At 53.1% G+C, this 15,533-nt stretch overlaps 1 protein-coding gene across 6 annotated transcripts in view; it reads right to left on the bottom strand.

The window, feature by feature from the left end:
• Positions 1-15,533, bottom strand: part of WWC1 (WW and C2 domain containing 1) — a 169,469-nt gene that overhangs the window by 43,757 nt on the left and 110,179 nt on the right. For all 6 annotated transcript variants that reach the window (XR_004023980.2, XM_089909644.1, XM_022595150.3 and 3 more), the window contains exons 9-15: positions 13,773-14,015; positions 7,897-7,986; positions 6,553-7,088; positions 2,679-2,787; positions 2,199-2,279; positions 1,457-1,543; positions 53-245 (exon numbers count right to left, since the gene is read on the bottom strand). Coding sequence is in view for 5 of the 6 variants with exons in the window: in XM_089909644.1 (XP_089765770.1) it covers positions 53-245; positions 1,457-1,543; positions 2,199-2,279; positions 2,679-2,787; positions 6,553-7,088; positions 7,897-7,986; positions 13,773-14,015 (1,339 nt within the window). In the remaining variant the exon portion in view is untranslated. The remainder of the gene's footprint in view (positions 1-52; positions 246-1,456; positions 1,544-2,198; positions 2,280-2,678; positions 2,788-6,552; positions 7,089-7,896; positions 7,987-13,772; positions 14,016-15,533) is intronic.

The following is a 15,533-nucleotide window of genomic DNA, read 5'->3' as shown; positions in this document are numbered from 1 at the left end:
CCAATTCCCAGAAGGACAGAAGGCTGCACAGATAGACAGACACAGTCCTCACCAGGCACGCCTCCAGATGGCTTCTGTCGGTGGCGCAGACATCGACTCTTAAGGTCTTCTGGTGAAGGGCTGGGTAGGACATGGACACCCAGAACACCTCGTTGAACACCAGGGTGTCCGAGGCGTCCAGAGGCCGGGTCCGGAACAGGCAGGTGGTACTCTCGGAGCAGGGAAGGATAGCCACGCGAATGTTCCTAGAGGGACAGAACACAGGAGAGCCTGGGTCAGGTCAGCCCGGGTCTGGGGCTCAGGTGTTAGGCTAAACGGCTACTGCAAATCCCCATGGAAACAACAGCGGACAAGAGTTTGTAATTTCTCCAGTAGTTATGCAGTTATTCATGAGGGATGCATAAAGGCCCCAAGGACAATGTGCTGCTTTTCCTTCTACTGAATCCCCCAATCACGAGGCCCTCAAAGCTTGTGGAGCCTGAGGCCAACGGTGTGCAAACTGTTGTGAACAGAAGGATCTGAGAGGCTGCTTGTTAACACTGAGGAATACTCATACAACCGCTGGTAGGAGGGCAAAATGCCACAACTCAGGCGGCGGGGAAGGTGACAATCCTAACAAAGGTACATATGCATTCACCCTTTGACCCAGACAGCTGGCTTCTAGGCACAGATACTGCTGCACAAGTACCAGTGAGTTACACAGAAGGTTATTCATCCCGGCTCTGTTTGTAACAGCGAAGACTGCACACAAGTCCAGTGTCCAATCAATCTTGTCTCCCTTCTGTTTTGCCTGTTTTCCGGCCTGCTTTCCTCCTTCCCACGTGTCACACCCCAGACGCTGGCTGGGTGCAGGCCACAGAAATATAGGCTCCTGCTGCTGCCCTCAAGGCCTATGGTCTAGCAAAGGAGGAACATGTAGGCAGACGAACTCAATGAATCATAAACCCGGTCTGCACAGGACTGAGCTGGGAGGCAGACAGCGCAGGTCTTTGCTGTATCATCAAGTGTAAGGTAACACCCATCACAACCTGCCAAGAGAAGCACAGTGATGGGAGCCGGCTCTTCAGAAAGGCAGGTCCGGCTCTTTCTGCGTGGAACAGTCGAGCTTAGAGCAGATGAAAGAGGCCATGACTTTCCTCTTCATCAGGCTTCAAGTTTACAAGGGCAAAGGTTTGCTCGCCACCCCTTCCCTAGTGCTGGCACCTGGCAGGGGCTCAGGACGCGTATGCGGAAGGTCTGAAGCTGTCTGGGGCGCTCCTCTTTAGAGTGAGCGTGTTTGTTGCCCTGCCTGCATCCACGTTCACGGCACTGACACCGTGCATCACAGTCATGGGCACTAAATACCGACAGAGGTTTACGGGGCCTGTTGTTGGAGCAGAACAGAGCAGGAGAGTGTCCCCTGGGATGGGCGCAGAGCGGGAGAGGATAACATACAGCCCATCAGCTACACACTCACACTTTCCGGTCTTGCTGCAGCAACAGAGCAGAAAGGTTGCTCAGCTGGATGATTAATATTGCAAACTGCTTATTCCTCTCGTCGTACCTGAAATGAAAAGGGGGCATATGGAGCCCCTGTTAGCAACGCATTTCTCTCTCCCTCCCTTAATAATCACAGATGCGGCTGCTGGCTGCTCTGGGGACTGCGGCGAGCTGGGAAGCACAGGCCCAGTGTTTGCTGCCATGCAGGGATGCAGGTCCAGAGCTGTCGGTCTGAATTTTTAAAGAGAAGCCAGAGGTTGTAGAAAACTTCCTGACATTTAAACACCGGCAGTTAATTCCTAGTTTAAAAAATATTGGGGCCAACCTGCATCAAGAGAAAACAATAAAGCTGGGCTGCAGCCCCCAAGGGTTGACTTCGGTCCAGGTGAGATGATAAGACCAAAGCCGTGGCAACAACGACCAAACAGACCAAAAGGCAGGAGGTCTTGGTCCCTGCCTGGCTCTGCCACCGGCCAGCTCAGTGAATCCGGGCAAGTTACAAGGTCTTCAAACCTGTGTGAAATGGGGAACTGGGAGGCATGGAAAGAGACCCCCCCCCACTCCACCCCCTTTAGTTAGGAGCCCACAGCTGTCAGCAGGCCCCGCTGGTTCTGCCTGCCACGCTGGGCAGCTGTGGGGGTAAATGCTGCAGACGCCGCAGGCCAGGAGGAGACCCTGCACAGACCACGCCCCTCTGTCCCGCCCTCCCTGCCACTTACTTCAGGGCAATCTGAACCCGGGTTGCACCCACTACTTCTGACTCATCACTGTCAAAAGGAGCGGCTTCTGAGGCACCCAGTCTGGAAAGCAACACAGGAAAGAAAGAGAGTCAGGCTTCCCTGTAGTGACCAGGGGCCAAAGTCATTTTCCAGAGACAGGGTTCTCTCTGGGAGGGAGAAGCTGGGTCCTCAAGGAGGAAGGTTTGGGTCTGCTCAGCCTCCCTGTGGACCCTGCCTGCCCACAACTACTCCGGATCCCTCTCTTGAAGCAGCAGCTGTGCTCTCTCTAATACTTGCTCCTCTAGCCATACACCCTTAATAGCAATTGCGGAACTAGCAGTCACCCAAATGTGAAGCCTCTCCAGCCCCGGGAGGAGAAGCAGTCTGCTTCTTCAGCACCACCCTCCTGGGGGTTCCTCCCACACACCTGAGGAGGCCCGGGCCTTGCATACTCAGAGTTCCCAAGACTCAGGGACCCACCTCTGCACGGAAGCCTCATACACACCACTGTCCCCGGCCACGGATTCATCCGACACCGCAGCTGAGACACAGGCCACTTTCAGGTCGCACCCCTGAGCCTTATTCGCAGCTGCGAGAAGAGAGGAAAAAAGGAAGGATGGCAAGGCGGGGTTTAGACATCAGGATACTGTCGTCACAATACATCTTTTGATCCCCTCACTGTCCTAACATGGTTCCACCAAAATCCAGCCACCTCTGAACCTGACAGCAAGGTTCTGCCTTTTTTTGCGGTGAAGGAAAGGGTAGCATGTGATTCTGTGTTTAACGTCTCAGACTCTAGAGCCAAACTACCTGGGTTCAAATCGCAGTTCTGCCACATACTGCTTCATGACAGTGGGACACCGATTTACTCCCTCTCAGCCCTGCATTCCTCATCTGTAAAATGGGGATAATAATACCTGCCTTGCAGGGCTGTTGGGAAGACTGGATGTGGTGATAAAGGGAAGTCCTTAGTACAGAGCCTGGTGCAGGAGAAGTGCTCTAGAAAAGTCAGTACCATCATCCTTAGCTACTACGACTATCACTCCCATCACTACAGCGATGTCTTCTAGATCGATCCCTACACACCTGGGGCAAAATAACAGCCCCCGGACCCCCTTGGGAGGGGCAAGAGGAGGAGGAAGGGAAGGACGTAAGTACTGGCTGTCCTACTCGCCTATCCCATTCCATTCCTAACTCAGCCCATCTCCCCTGCCCTTGACAGAGGCCCTCAGAAGTCTCTACCCGGGGCTCAGGCCCAAGCATTCAGCACACACTGCACATTCCTTCCTTCCCCAAGTAATGGGCGCTGACGGTGTGCCAGGTCCACTGCTAAGTTCAGAGCTACTAAGGTGAATAGGACAGCTCCTGACCTCCACGCAGCAGGGGAAGGACAGATTCAGGGGCTTCAGACTCACGGCCAGCACTTCCCTGTGTGCCAGGCACATGGGCGGGGGGTGGGCAGACTAGAGAAGGGGCTGGGGATGGGGATGGTGACAGTGAGCCTGGGAGAAGCCAAGGGGCCATGTGGGCGTGGCTTTCCCAGCCTGTGTCCCACGTCTGCTGCTGCAGCCCTGGAGACCTCCCGCCTTCGGACCCACCCCTCTCCACCCTCCACTAAACCACTTAAGGAGATTAATTTGTCTGCTGACTGAACAGTGGCACTAGTCGCATAACCTGCTTAGTGTCTGGGCTCAGCCCGGCATCAGCTGGCAGCGGGGAACGCTTCTGGAGGTGGCATGAAGAAACGCCGACCTGAGACGCGAGCAGGCTCTGGCCCCCAAGCTGCACGAACGTCGTGGCGGGAGGCAGGGGGATGGGGGTCGCTCCCTGCACTCGGCTGGGGTCCCAGCATCCCCGAGCCAGCTTATCGCAGCCTTTAGACAGGGAGCGCCGGGAACGCTTCTTGACCCTTGTTAGGGGTACCACCTGCACACCCCTCCTCTCCAGGGAACAATTTTCTGAAGCTTGCCACCGGCTGCAGTAGGAAGCCTGTTTTTATTTTTGTTTGAGGGCACTCGGCAAGACTCCCTTCCCGGTGAGGGAGCCCCAGGGATCTCTCAGCTCCTCTTCTAAGGAAGCGGCTGACACGCACCCAGCAGAGCCTTTAATTAACTGGGAAATCTCATCGTTTCCCCCTTGCTCCCACTGGCCCTTGCACACGAAGGAACTGATAGCTCTGGGTGCAGCGGCAGCCCTCCCACCCATTCCTGGAGCTGAGGGCTGAAGTGGGTTGAGCTTCTAGCTGGCCTCACGGGAGCCAGGACCAGGAACCCTTTGCCGACAGAGCTGGCACATGGCTCATTGTGGGTTCTGGGCAGGTGGTCCTAGAGCCAGTCCTGACTCACCGCTTCACAGCAGTGACAATGACCTTGGACAAGTCACTTAACCTTGCTGAGTCTCATTCCTTTCAGTCTGTAAGAGGAGGATAATAATAGCCCCCACCTCATAGTGGTGTTGTGAGGCTTATGTGAGTAAGTATGCCTAACCTAACGGTGCCTGTTATCTTGCACACCTGAACTTGATAAATCACCCTGCTCAGTCCTGACCTTCATACCATAGGCATGATGGCATCAGCAAGCACCAGGAGTGTCTTAGGAATGAATACACAGAGCATGATGATAAAGAGATTCATTCTTAGGAATGAATACACAGAGCTGCCTCATGTCCTAAGGGGAGCATGATGATAAAGAGATTGGGCTCTGGGGTCAGAAACACCCAGATTCCAATCCCTGCTTCCCCACCTGCTGGGGAAGCACCTCTCTGAACCTCTGTTTCCTCATCTGTGAAATGGGTATAATGGAATTAACCTATTTCATCATATAAAGCACATTGCTCACCACATAATGCACCCCAATGCATTTTAACTATTATAATTTATTATGTGGTTGCTGCTAAAGATAGAGATTTTTCTTGTAATAAATCTTAGCTGTCACCATCAGCTTCCGACCTGAATCTCAGTCCGCACCATAATGCTCTTTTCTGACCCCACGCAGAATGGGAGTCATATCATTCCCCGGCTTCAAACAGTCACACGGATCCTTGCTGCAATGAGGGTAAAACGTAAACTCCTTACCTTACACAACCCGTACTCTGCCCAATTCTCTGCCTTGTTGGAGATCTCCTCCCTCTGGCCCCTCTTGCAGCCCCTTGCTCCAGCCTCAGAGACTTTGCTCTTGCTTCTCCCAAGGCTGGCTCCCTCTCACTGCTCAAGGCTCCGTTCACATGTCGCCTTCCTTCACCACCCAATCTGAACTGGCAGCCCTAACCCAACCTGAAAGGCTCCATCACATGCCCTGTTTTATTTATTTATTTTTTTTTGCGGTACGTGGGCCTCTCACTGTTGTGGCCTCTCCCGTTGCGGAGCACAGGCTCCGGACGCACAGGCTCAGCGGCCATGGCTCACGGGCCCAGCCGGTCCGCGACATGTGGGATCTTCCCGGACCGGGGCACGAACCCGCGTCCCCTGCATCGGCAGGCGGACTCTCAACCACTGCGCCACCAGGGAAGCCCTGCCCTGTTTTATTTTCTTCCTAGCGCTTTTATTCGTCTGCTTGTACAGTTATTGTCTGTGCCTTCATTTGCATGTAGGCTTCACGGGAACCAGGACCTTGTCAGTCCTCCACGCTGTATCCTTGTGACTAGCCCACATGGCATATCAGTTGAATGAAAGAATGAATGAATCCATGTACACCCATTAGCACAGGACCTGGCATTTAGTTTCAGGAGGTACTTAATATCTGTTGCCTGAATGAACCCACCATGGAAAACACTTCGCTCAAGACCCAGACCATAGTAAACACATAATAAATACCTACTGAATGAATAAATAAATCAATATACCATGTAACGATCTGGCACACAGAAAGCAGTCAGTAAATGTTGCCCATAGCGGCTTCCCTGGTGGTGCAGGGGTTAAGAATCCGCCTGCCAATGCAGTGGACACGGGTTTGAGCCCTGGTTGGGAAATATCCCACATGCTGCGGAGCAACTAAGCCCGTGTGCCACAACTACTGGGCCTGCGCTCTAGAGCCTGCGAGCCACAACTACTGAGGCCACATGCCACAACTACTGAAGCCCACGCACCTAGAGCCCGTGCTCCGCCACAAGAGAAGCCACTGCAATGAGAAGCCCGGGCACCACAACAAAGAGTAGCCCCCGCTCACCGCAATTAGAGAAAGCCCGCGCGCAGCAACGTAGACTCAATGCAGCCAAAAATAAAATAAATTAATTAATTTAAAAAAACCAAAACCACGTTGCCCATAATTATCACTGGGGTCTGGAACTCAAACCCGAGCACAATTCCCACCCTCCTCTCTCCTGGAGGCTCCCGCCCTCCGGATGTGGTGCCCTGTACCTTGGCCCAGCGGCTTGCCCTCTGTTCCGGGTTCCTCCAGCCGGTACCTCTCCCGGGTGCTGTTGCCAAGGCTTAGTTCGCAAAGAGTGGCACTCAGCTCAGGGTCTTCAAACTCCAGGTTGCTCAGGAAGGCGTCTCCAGCCAGGAGGGGGTCAGCGATGAGAGGGGAGCAGGGCGGGGATGGGGAGGAGAGCGAGGAACGGGGGGACAGGGAGCTCATGGACTTTGGAGTGCCGGACAAGGAGCGCAGGGCCTGCAGGCGGCCGCCTCCCTCTGCCTTCTGGGTCTTGGCCACCTCGTCCTCGTGGATGGTGGTGATGCAGCCCGAGGGCCGGAAGCCCGTGGCCCCCTCCAGGAGCAGGAATTCCACCTTGCTCTGTAGTTCCGAGTCCAGCTGTTCGAAGGGGTCATAGTAGAGGTCGGTGAAGCTGGCCGAGGTGGAGGAGTCCAGGCTAGAGGCGGCCAGGGAGCCCCGGCTGGACGTGAGGGATCCGGGGCTGCTGCCCGAGGACAGGCTCTGCATGCTGCCAGAGAGGCTGGGGCAGGGGAGGGAAGGCGAGGACACAGAGTGGGTGGGCCACCCCGAACTTCCCCCGGAAAGCACCACGTGCACTGAGAAAGCAACATCTCATCAGACCCTCTTGACAGTCTCCAGGGTGGACCACGCATCCCCATTTCACTAAAGAGGATATCCTGAGAAGGCCACATAATCACGAGCTGGCAGAGCTGGGATTCGAACCCAAGCCAGCTGCCTTAAAAGTCCACTTTCTCCTCAATATCTGTTTCTCAAACCTCCACCAGCGGCATTCCATTTTCATATTTCTCCGTATCTGAATCCAACCCCAAATAATGCTGCTTAGCATTTTCCTTCAACTCAACTCACTTTTTACACGTTAATATAGTTTTCTGAAAAAGGAAACGTTACATCCTAAGTGTAATTTGAAAAGCACTGTCAACTGTTAAAAATATTTGATGAAAACAGAATGTTGTGATAAAATTCCAGCCACGTTGCCCACCGAGGCCCCAGCCTGAGGCCTACCCTCTCTGCGTTGTGCAAGTGGGCTGGAGAGACGTGAACGAGACACACTAGCACCCAACTGGGGCCTTCTGTTGTGTTGTCAGAGGACCAAGGAGGCTGTGGTCTGGGGAGGTGAAGGGCCCTGCCCCCAGCCACACCAGGCCCAGTGCGAGTCCCCCAGATCATCCGTCTGCCCGCTGTGCTTCTAAACGGGCACGCTCAGGCCATGGAGGACACGTGAAGGGCAGAAGCTGGGCTGGGCTGCCTCGGGACGCCTGCATATGGCCGTGCCCAGGGGAGCACTCACCCCACTGCCTACTACTCACCTTTTCAGCTGGCAGTGCAGAGCTGCTACCTGCCGGGTGGCTTCCTCAAGCTCTCTCACCAGCTGGTTCCTCTTACTGCTTAACTTCAACCTGAAGGGAGAGAAGGCATGAGTGGGGAGCTCAGAGGGAACCCGCCTCCATCTGCCCATAAGAGGAATCACAGGCATGGGCTCATGGAGATGAACGCACAGACCCACAGACGCACACGCAAGAACTTCCTGGAGGCATTATGTTATGATGTTTGGAGAGGTATGGCCTCTACGTATAATCCTATACTGACCGCTATATGCATCACCTGCTATATACCAGGGGCTGACTAGGAAACGTATAACATTGCCTTAAATCATTTGCACAATAACCCTGCAGAGTAAGATTTTTTTTTTTTTTTTTTTTTTTTGCGGTACGCACGCCTCTCACTGTCATGGCCTCTCCCGTTGCGGAGCACAGGCTCCGGACGCGCAGGCCCAGCGGTCACGGCTCACGGGCCCAGCCGTTCCGTGGCATGTGGGACCTTCCCGGACCGGGGCACGAACCCGTGTCCCCTGCATCGGCAAGGCGGACTCTCAACCACTGCGCCACCAGGGAAGCCCAAGAATTTTTTTTTTTTTAACCACTTTATATACGAGAAAACTGAGGCTCTTAGAGCTAAATCGTTTACTTAAAGCTAGAGAGTTACTGGCAGAATTAGGAATCCACCCAACCATCCCTCCCTACGCTGTGTACAGACATGCAAAGAGAGAAGACCAAGTGAAGACATGGTAGATGACCATGTGTAGATGGCCATCCACAGGCCAAGGAGAGAGATCTCAGGAGAAACAACCCTGCCAACACCTTGTCCTTGGACTTGTGGCTTCCAGGACTGTGAGGAAATAAATTACCATTGTTTAAGTCATCCAGTTTGTGGAACTTTGGTTTGGCAGCCCTAACAAATGAATGCACCATCTTAGGGTAAAATATACAAAGAAAAAAAAAGTAGGGTCCAGGACTGAGCTCTGAGTCTGTCATCCCAAGGCTGAATGGATGGGCAATAGTCAGCCAAGGAGCTGAAGGGAGTGGTTCCAGAGAGCCTGGGGAGGATCCAGGTGAGCGTGACAGAGTCAGAACCCGGGAGGTAAGGCCTGCACCCAGGCATGCCCACACCAGAGCCCAATTCAGCAGTTCCCTTCCTGAAGGCAAAACCCTTGAGTTTAGAAGGGATGGCTGGATATAGGCGCTGCTCAGCCCCCAGTTTCTCCTGAAATTCCCCACGGGGGCAGCTTGGGTGGGCTCCAGAGAGGGTGCTGCTCCTTGGATCTGACAGGGAAGGAGCTCCATCACCCACTCATGACTTGGGCTGCTCTCCTGCATCCACTAGATTAGTGGCTCTCTGTCTGTGGCCCACAGAGCTCCCCCACCAGAAGGGGAGGTGTGCTTATTAAATGCACATCCCTGAATTCTACTTAGACCTACTGAATCAGAGAGTCTAGGGGCAGGGCTCAGGAATCTGCATCTTTTTTTTTTGGCCACGCTGTGCAGCTTCCAGGATCTGAGTTCTCCAACCAGAGATTGAACCCGGGCCCCGGCAGTGAAAGTGCCAGGTCCTAACCACTGGACCGCCAGGGAATTCCCTGGAATCTGCATCTTTATTCCCTATTCCAGGTGACTTTTAGGCACAGTAAGGTTTCCGAGCTGCTGCACTGGCTGGGGACTGTAAGGCAGGAACTGTGCCTCATTCTCTCAGCCCCTAGCATGGCGCCCACCACATGGATGTGCTTGGAAAGTTACTGCTGAATGGAAGACTTTTCCCCAGTTGATGGGAGGGAAAGCTCATTTGCTCTGCTGAGAGACCTAGATGTTAAATCTCCCCTGGACAGATATGTCCCACCGTTGGCATCTTATCCCCTTGTGCCATCCTGCTGCAGGAGGAATGACTGACTCATTGCTCCCAGAGCACAGCCAACCCAGCCTGGGGCCTGGGAGGAAGAGTTCATTTCCATGGAAAAACCTAACCACGCCATCCCTCCACTGACACGCCCAAGGCCTCCAACACAGGCCCTGCCGTGAAGACCAGAGCTTGCTTGAGACACAACTGCAAAGTGATAAGGGAGGGGCAGGACCAGTCACTGGGGAACTGGCCTTGTGAAATTTCAGAAAAGACCACGGGAGCCGCGGCCTCAGCATGATTCTTGGCCAGCTCAGTCCCCAGCCCTGTTTTTCCAGAGTCCTGCCCGGGACTAGGGGGGCTGGCAGATGGAGCCCATAATGAACAAAATCCCGGTTTTCAGCGCAATGGACACGACTATGGAACAAAATCCCAGTTTTCAGCGCAATGGACACGACTATGGAATCTGGCCCTTCATGAGAGCAAGACCTTGAAAGGGTGTGAGGTCTGGGGTCAAGGCGCAGCCTGGGCCACCATTTCCACCTTTGTTTTCCTCTCCCCTGGGAGGAGACCACAGAGATGTGCTCTGGCAGTAAGTGCTGGTCCCCAGTAGAGCCCCAACAGGAGGCTGAGGGGACCGGGAGCCAGATGGCCTTGACCTCCCGAGCACAGGGGTGTAGCTACCAGCAGCCACACACAGATGCCGAGGCGGCCTCCTACAGGTATTGGGCTTCGCTGGCCATACGGTGTTTGCATGTGATGCCTGGCACGTGCCGGGAGGCCAAGAACACATCAAGCGCGGAAGCAGGCAGAGGACCCAGGAGGGGGGGCTGGAACCCCCACAAGCTGCGGCTCAGCCCCTGGGGTACTGGTTAAAAATGCAAGAGCGTGGGCTCCATCTCAGGCCTGGGGAATTGGTCCCTGGGGTGGGGGCAGGGAGTCCGCACTCTAACAGGTACTGCAGCTCTCAGGAGTGCTGGGGAGGGCCCCTGGGGAGGGAGGAGGAAGCAGCATGCAGGACGGGAGTCCTGGGGGGACGTCTGTGCTTCTGATTGATTCGACACTGGGGTTTGGTAGGCCCCGTGGTGTGCTCTTCCTGGATGTGTCTCTTCCTGGCCTTCTCAAAGGCACCTTGAACAGAGAGGCTGTTGTGTGAGGTGACGAGTCTAATACTCCCATGCTGAGAGACAGAGAGAGAGAAGAGAGAGAGGAGCTCGAGGAGCAAAAAGAGAAAGAAACCTAGAGAGAGAGAACAAGAGAGTCAGACGGATGAACACAGACAAACAGGGGGCCAGAGGCAGATAGCTGAACACGGACGAAGACGGCTGAGTGGGCTTTCTCTTCTCTTTCGTGCAGGAGGCTCACAGCCGTCAGCCCGGTCCCTGTCCTTCCCAAAGCTCTCGCCTCTTCCTGCCCACGTGCCCCCTGGCTTCTCTCTGCATGTCCCCCAGGGGACCTTGCCCTCTGGGACCTCGAGACACCTGCTCAGCAGCTGCCATGGCGTGGAGGTTCTGGCTTCCCTGGACTGGCCGTGTGAACTCACTGTTCCAGGGGAGCAATCAGACCTTTGAAAGACGGGGCTGAAGGCAATAATAAAAGACCTTCTAAGTGGGCAGGAGACTAAGGCAAGCATGAGCTCCAGAGCCAGCAAGCCTGGGTTGTGATCCCAGCTCTGCCATTTGGTGATGTTGGGTGAGCCGCAGTTTCCACAACTATGAAATGGAGATTAATCTCAGGGTTGCTGGGAGGTTTAAATGAGATGATATAGCTTACAGAGTCTGGTACTTAATGGTACATTTTGCATGTAGTATAGGGGTCTCTAAGAGAATATCCAATCCTAGTTTCGAGAAACCAAAATTATGATAGCAGAGAAGAGCCTCAATTCACAATCTGGTCCAACCACCTGCCTTCAGAATATATAAGCATTCAATGTAATTATCCTGTTTTTGTTTTTGTTTTTTCCTATTAGGCCACTGAGGTCCATATTGGTCAATGACTTGCACAAGGTAGGTGGTGGGAAGGGTATCTCTATTGACCCAACAAGGAGTAAGGTTGCCAGGGATCTGCTCTCTTCAGCTGCCGGCTGTGAGCATAATGAAAAGCTAAGGGCTTTCCAGTGATGGCTGTAGGGTCAGGGGCCCAGAGGACTGGTAGACAGATCAGGAGATGCATACAGAGGCCTGTAAGGGTCTGCCCGGGCTGGCGAACCATTTATGCATTCAACTAACACTAAAGGTACAAAGGTGTCTAGACACAGGCCTTGTCCCCACGGTGCACAGACAGCCTTGGGGAAAGCAGGACAAAGTCTTGGCGCTAAGAGAGAATTCTAGAAGGTGCTTCCTAGGGTTACAAAGCACCAAATACTGAAGCCCTCTCCTCCTCCCTCTCCCACCTGTCTGGTGGGAGGTCAGTGCTGATCAGCCACCCCTCCCAGGGGAAGACAAAGGAGAGGAAAGTGACACATCCCTGGTAGTAGTTCTGACAAGGGCTTGGTGGGGAGAGATCCCCCACCATTGACCAGTCAATGGACTGTGTGATGTGGTTACAAGAGGCCAGTAAGAGGCTGGTCAACGTGACCCGTCTGGCACCCCACCATGTGCAAATAGAGCTTACTCAGTCACTAGGGTGGGATTGCAAGCAGCGCTCCTTAGCACTCGGGAGGCTCCCTGAAGGCATCTTAGGACCCATCATGAGGTGATGCAAGGAGCACAGCCAGGCACCTAGGATGCCTGGCCTGCTGCCACTGGGCCCAGACAAGTTTATCTGCTTTATAAACTGGGCTTCTGCTTCTGATTTCACTGGAAAGAAGAATTCCCTTGCTCATCCCTCTCCCCCACCTCCCCCTCCCCCAACAAAGTTTGAAAATCACCATCTTCAACTCCAGCTCCTTAAGGGCAGGGGCCTTGTTCAATAAAGTCTGTTGCCAAAAAACAAGTGAAAATAACTGAATACATGTTAAGCGTATCAGGGCAGGGATCGTGACTTGTTCATTTCTGAATCCTCCAAATTGCCTTGCACACAAAATATGTGCAACAAGACGTTTCTTACACGAATGAATGAATAAACAACAGGCTGATGGACAGAATGAATAAATGAATGAATGAATGAGAAACTGGGGATTGTAGGACCCACTGTGAACACAGAGTTGTGCTCTGTGCAATGTGGGTGTGGAGGCTGGTAAGACACTGAAGGAAGTAAAGTCTGTTTATAAGGCTTCAACCGGAGAATGGAAACCAGTGGCTTTCAGGTTAAATCAAGCCCACAGATGAAGCTGATTTAGCCCTCATGGTATTTAAAAAAATTTTTGGATTAGTTGCCAATATTAAAAAAAAAAATCCAAACAACTCTTTTCTTGAAATATGGGGGCCTCTGGCAGCCTGGGGCCTGCACCTCCACTGGCTGCACACGGCGCCTGCTTTAGACAAGTGGGGTCTGTACCTTCCAGTCTAACATGGCCCACGGCCATATCACCTGCTTGACTCCTATAAACATCTCAGTTCGCGACCCCCATCTCAACCAGTGTATTTCAAACTGCAAATTGCAATTTGTTAGCATGTGGCGAAATCAATTTAGTGGGTCATGACCAGCGTGAAAAGAAATGCAACATAAAAGAAAATATCACAGGGCTGTCACACAGAGAAAGAGTATGCACTGCTTTGTGAAACTGTTGTCTATGAGATAATAATACAATGTGAATCACTGTCACAAAGTTGCAGAACGACTGCTCTAAATTACATAGAGTTTATCTTAGAAGATAATTTTTGAAAACCTGCAGGTAAGCAGATTTTTTGGTAATGCGATTCCCTGTGTAAAGTTCTGGGGTAGCTGGATGCTGAGTCACTTCCCCAGATTCGCTACTTCGGAAAGCGGTGAGATCTTTAAACTGAGTGTCCTCGGGCTGGAGCCCAGGAGCCCCAGGTTGTCCCCGTCACCTCTCCCCACCCCGCTGGGGGCCGGAGGACGGACCGGCAGCGAGGGTAGGGCCCCCGCCCCCCGGCCCCCAGCCCAGCCCCACCTCTCGGTCAGCGCCTTGCTCTGGGTGTCCCGGGCCGCCTGCAGGTCCTTCTCCAGCCGCTTCCGGGCCATCTCCAGCTGCTCCACCTCCCCCTGGGTCCACTTCCGGGGGCTGATGAAGCGCATCTCCTTCAGCAGCTCCTCCTTCTCGTTGATGAGGATCAGCCGGTCCCTCTCCGAGTCGAGCACTCCCGGCCAGGCCTCGCTGTCGAGCTTGGCCAGCTGGATCTTCAGGTTGGCGATCCTGCGGGCCAAGAGGGTGAGCGTGACTGGTGCGCCCAGGGCAATGCGGGAGCAGCGTGACAGACTGTGTTTCCAAGGTTACATGGTCCAAGGAGGCCATGCTGTTCTCAGAGCATCCTCTTTGACAGTGACTGACTTCCTCTGAATCAGTGTGTGGTCTCACGGAACAGATTTTTCTCTAACAAACGTATGCGGTGCCTACCACGTGCCAACCGTGAGTAGGCTCTGCAGGGACAGGGTAGAGGCAGTGTCCTTGCCCGCAGGGACATGAAGCCTGATCGAGTACAGGTGGATTCGTCACCAGGCAATAGCCTCCTACCACTAGCTAGGTGACCTTGGGCAAGTCTCTTCGTCTCTCTGAAGGGAATAACAAAACTTCCTTCCTTGTAGGGTAACGGCTGAAGGTTTTATGACATAATTCGTAAAATGTCTGAGCACAACATTTCATGCTAAACAAGCACACAGTGAATGTTTCTGCTGCCACTGTGCTTATTCCCTGGTTTCACTGCTTCTTAGGTGTGTAATGTTGGGCACACTCCCTGAGCCTTGTATATAAGAAAACAGTTACTCCTCCTTCAGAATTGCTGTGAAAATGAGCACTTATGTGTTCAGTGCGTCTGGCACATAAGTGCTGAACCAGTGGCAGTCATGGGCCCACTACGACCACGGCAAATACTGCCATGGCTAACCTTGTGTTCGCAATCTAGAAAGTGGCGGCAATACCCTGCGAACAGCTGAGGATTTGAGGTCAGAGGCTTTGGGTTGGAGTCTTGGCTCTGACCTTCTTAAGAAATCATTTAGGTAACACAAGCTTCTAGCACAGTGCCTGGTACACTGCAGGCCCTTAGTAAGTGTTACAGGAAGGAGTTGGGAGCCCTTCACTGCTTTGAGACACAGTATCCTCATCTGTAAGATGGGAATAATGATGGTACCTGCAAGGTGGGTTATGAGGACCAAGTGAAAACATATCATTAAGAGCTCTTTATATAATGCCAAGTGCTACATAGACATTAGGTATGATTATTGTTGAATCAAATTAAGATTCACAGTATTGCTAAGAGTATTGCTTCAAATATTTAAAAGCAATCATGTGATCCTTTAGGGTTCAGTCTTTGCAAAGTGCTTTTAGCTATCACTGTCCTAGCCTCACCCCATCCCTAAAGGGTGGATAGGACCTGGTGGTAACCCTGTTGGACGGATGGCCAGAGAGGATATGGCTCACCTAAGACTGCAGGTCATAAACGTGGTCAATATCTGCTGAGGTCCCAGACCTCTGGACCCTCAGTTAAATCTTTTTTTAAATTAAATAAATAATTAAATAAATAATTTGCTGCGTTGGGTCTTTGTTGCTGTGCGCAGGCTCTCTCTAGTTGCGGGCAGCGGGGGCTACTCTTCGGTGCGGTGTGCAGGCTTCTCATTGCGGTGGATTCTCTTGTTGCGGAGCACAGGCTCTAGGCAAGCGGGCTCAGTAGTTGTGGCGCGCGGGCTCTAGAGCACAGGCTCAGTAATTGTGACGCAC

This window comes from Delphinapterus leucas, chromosome 3 (genome assembly GCF_059928025.1).
Source record: "Delphinapterus leucas isolate spDelLeu-1000000601 "Yukka" chromosome 3, BTC_Dleu_Yukka2, whole genome shotgun sequence".
Taxonomy (NCBI): Eukaryota; Metazoa; Chordata; class Mammalia; order Artiodactyla; family Monodontidae; genus Delphinapterus; species Delphinapterus leucas.
Note: the sequence above shows the minus strand (reverse complement) of the source record. Positions and strands in the feature narration are given on the sequence as shown.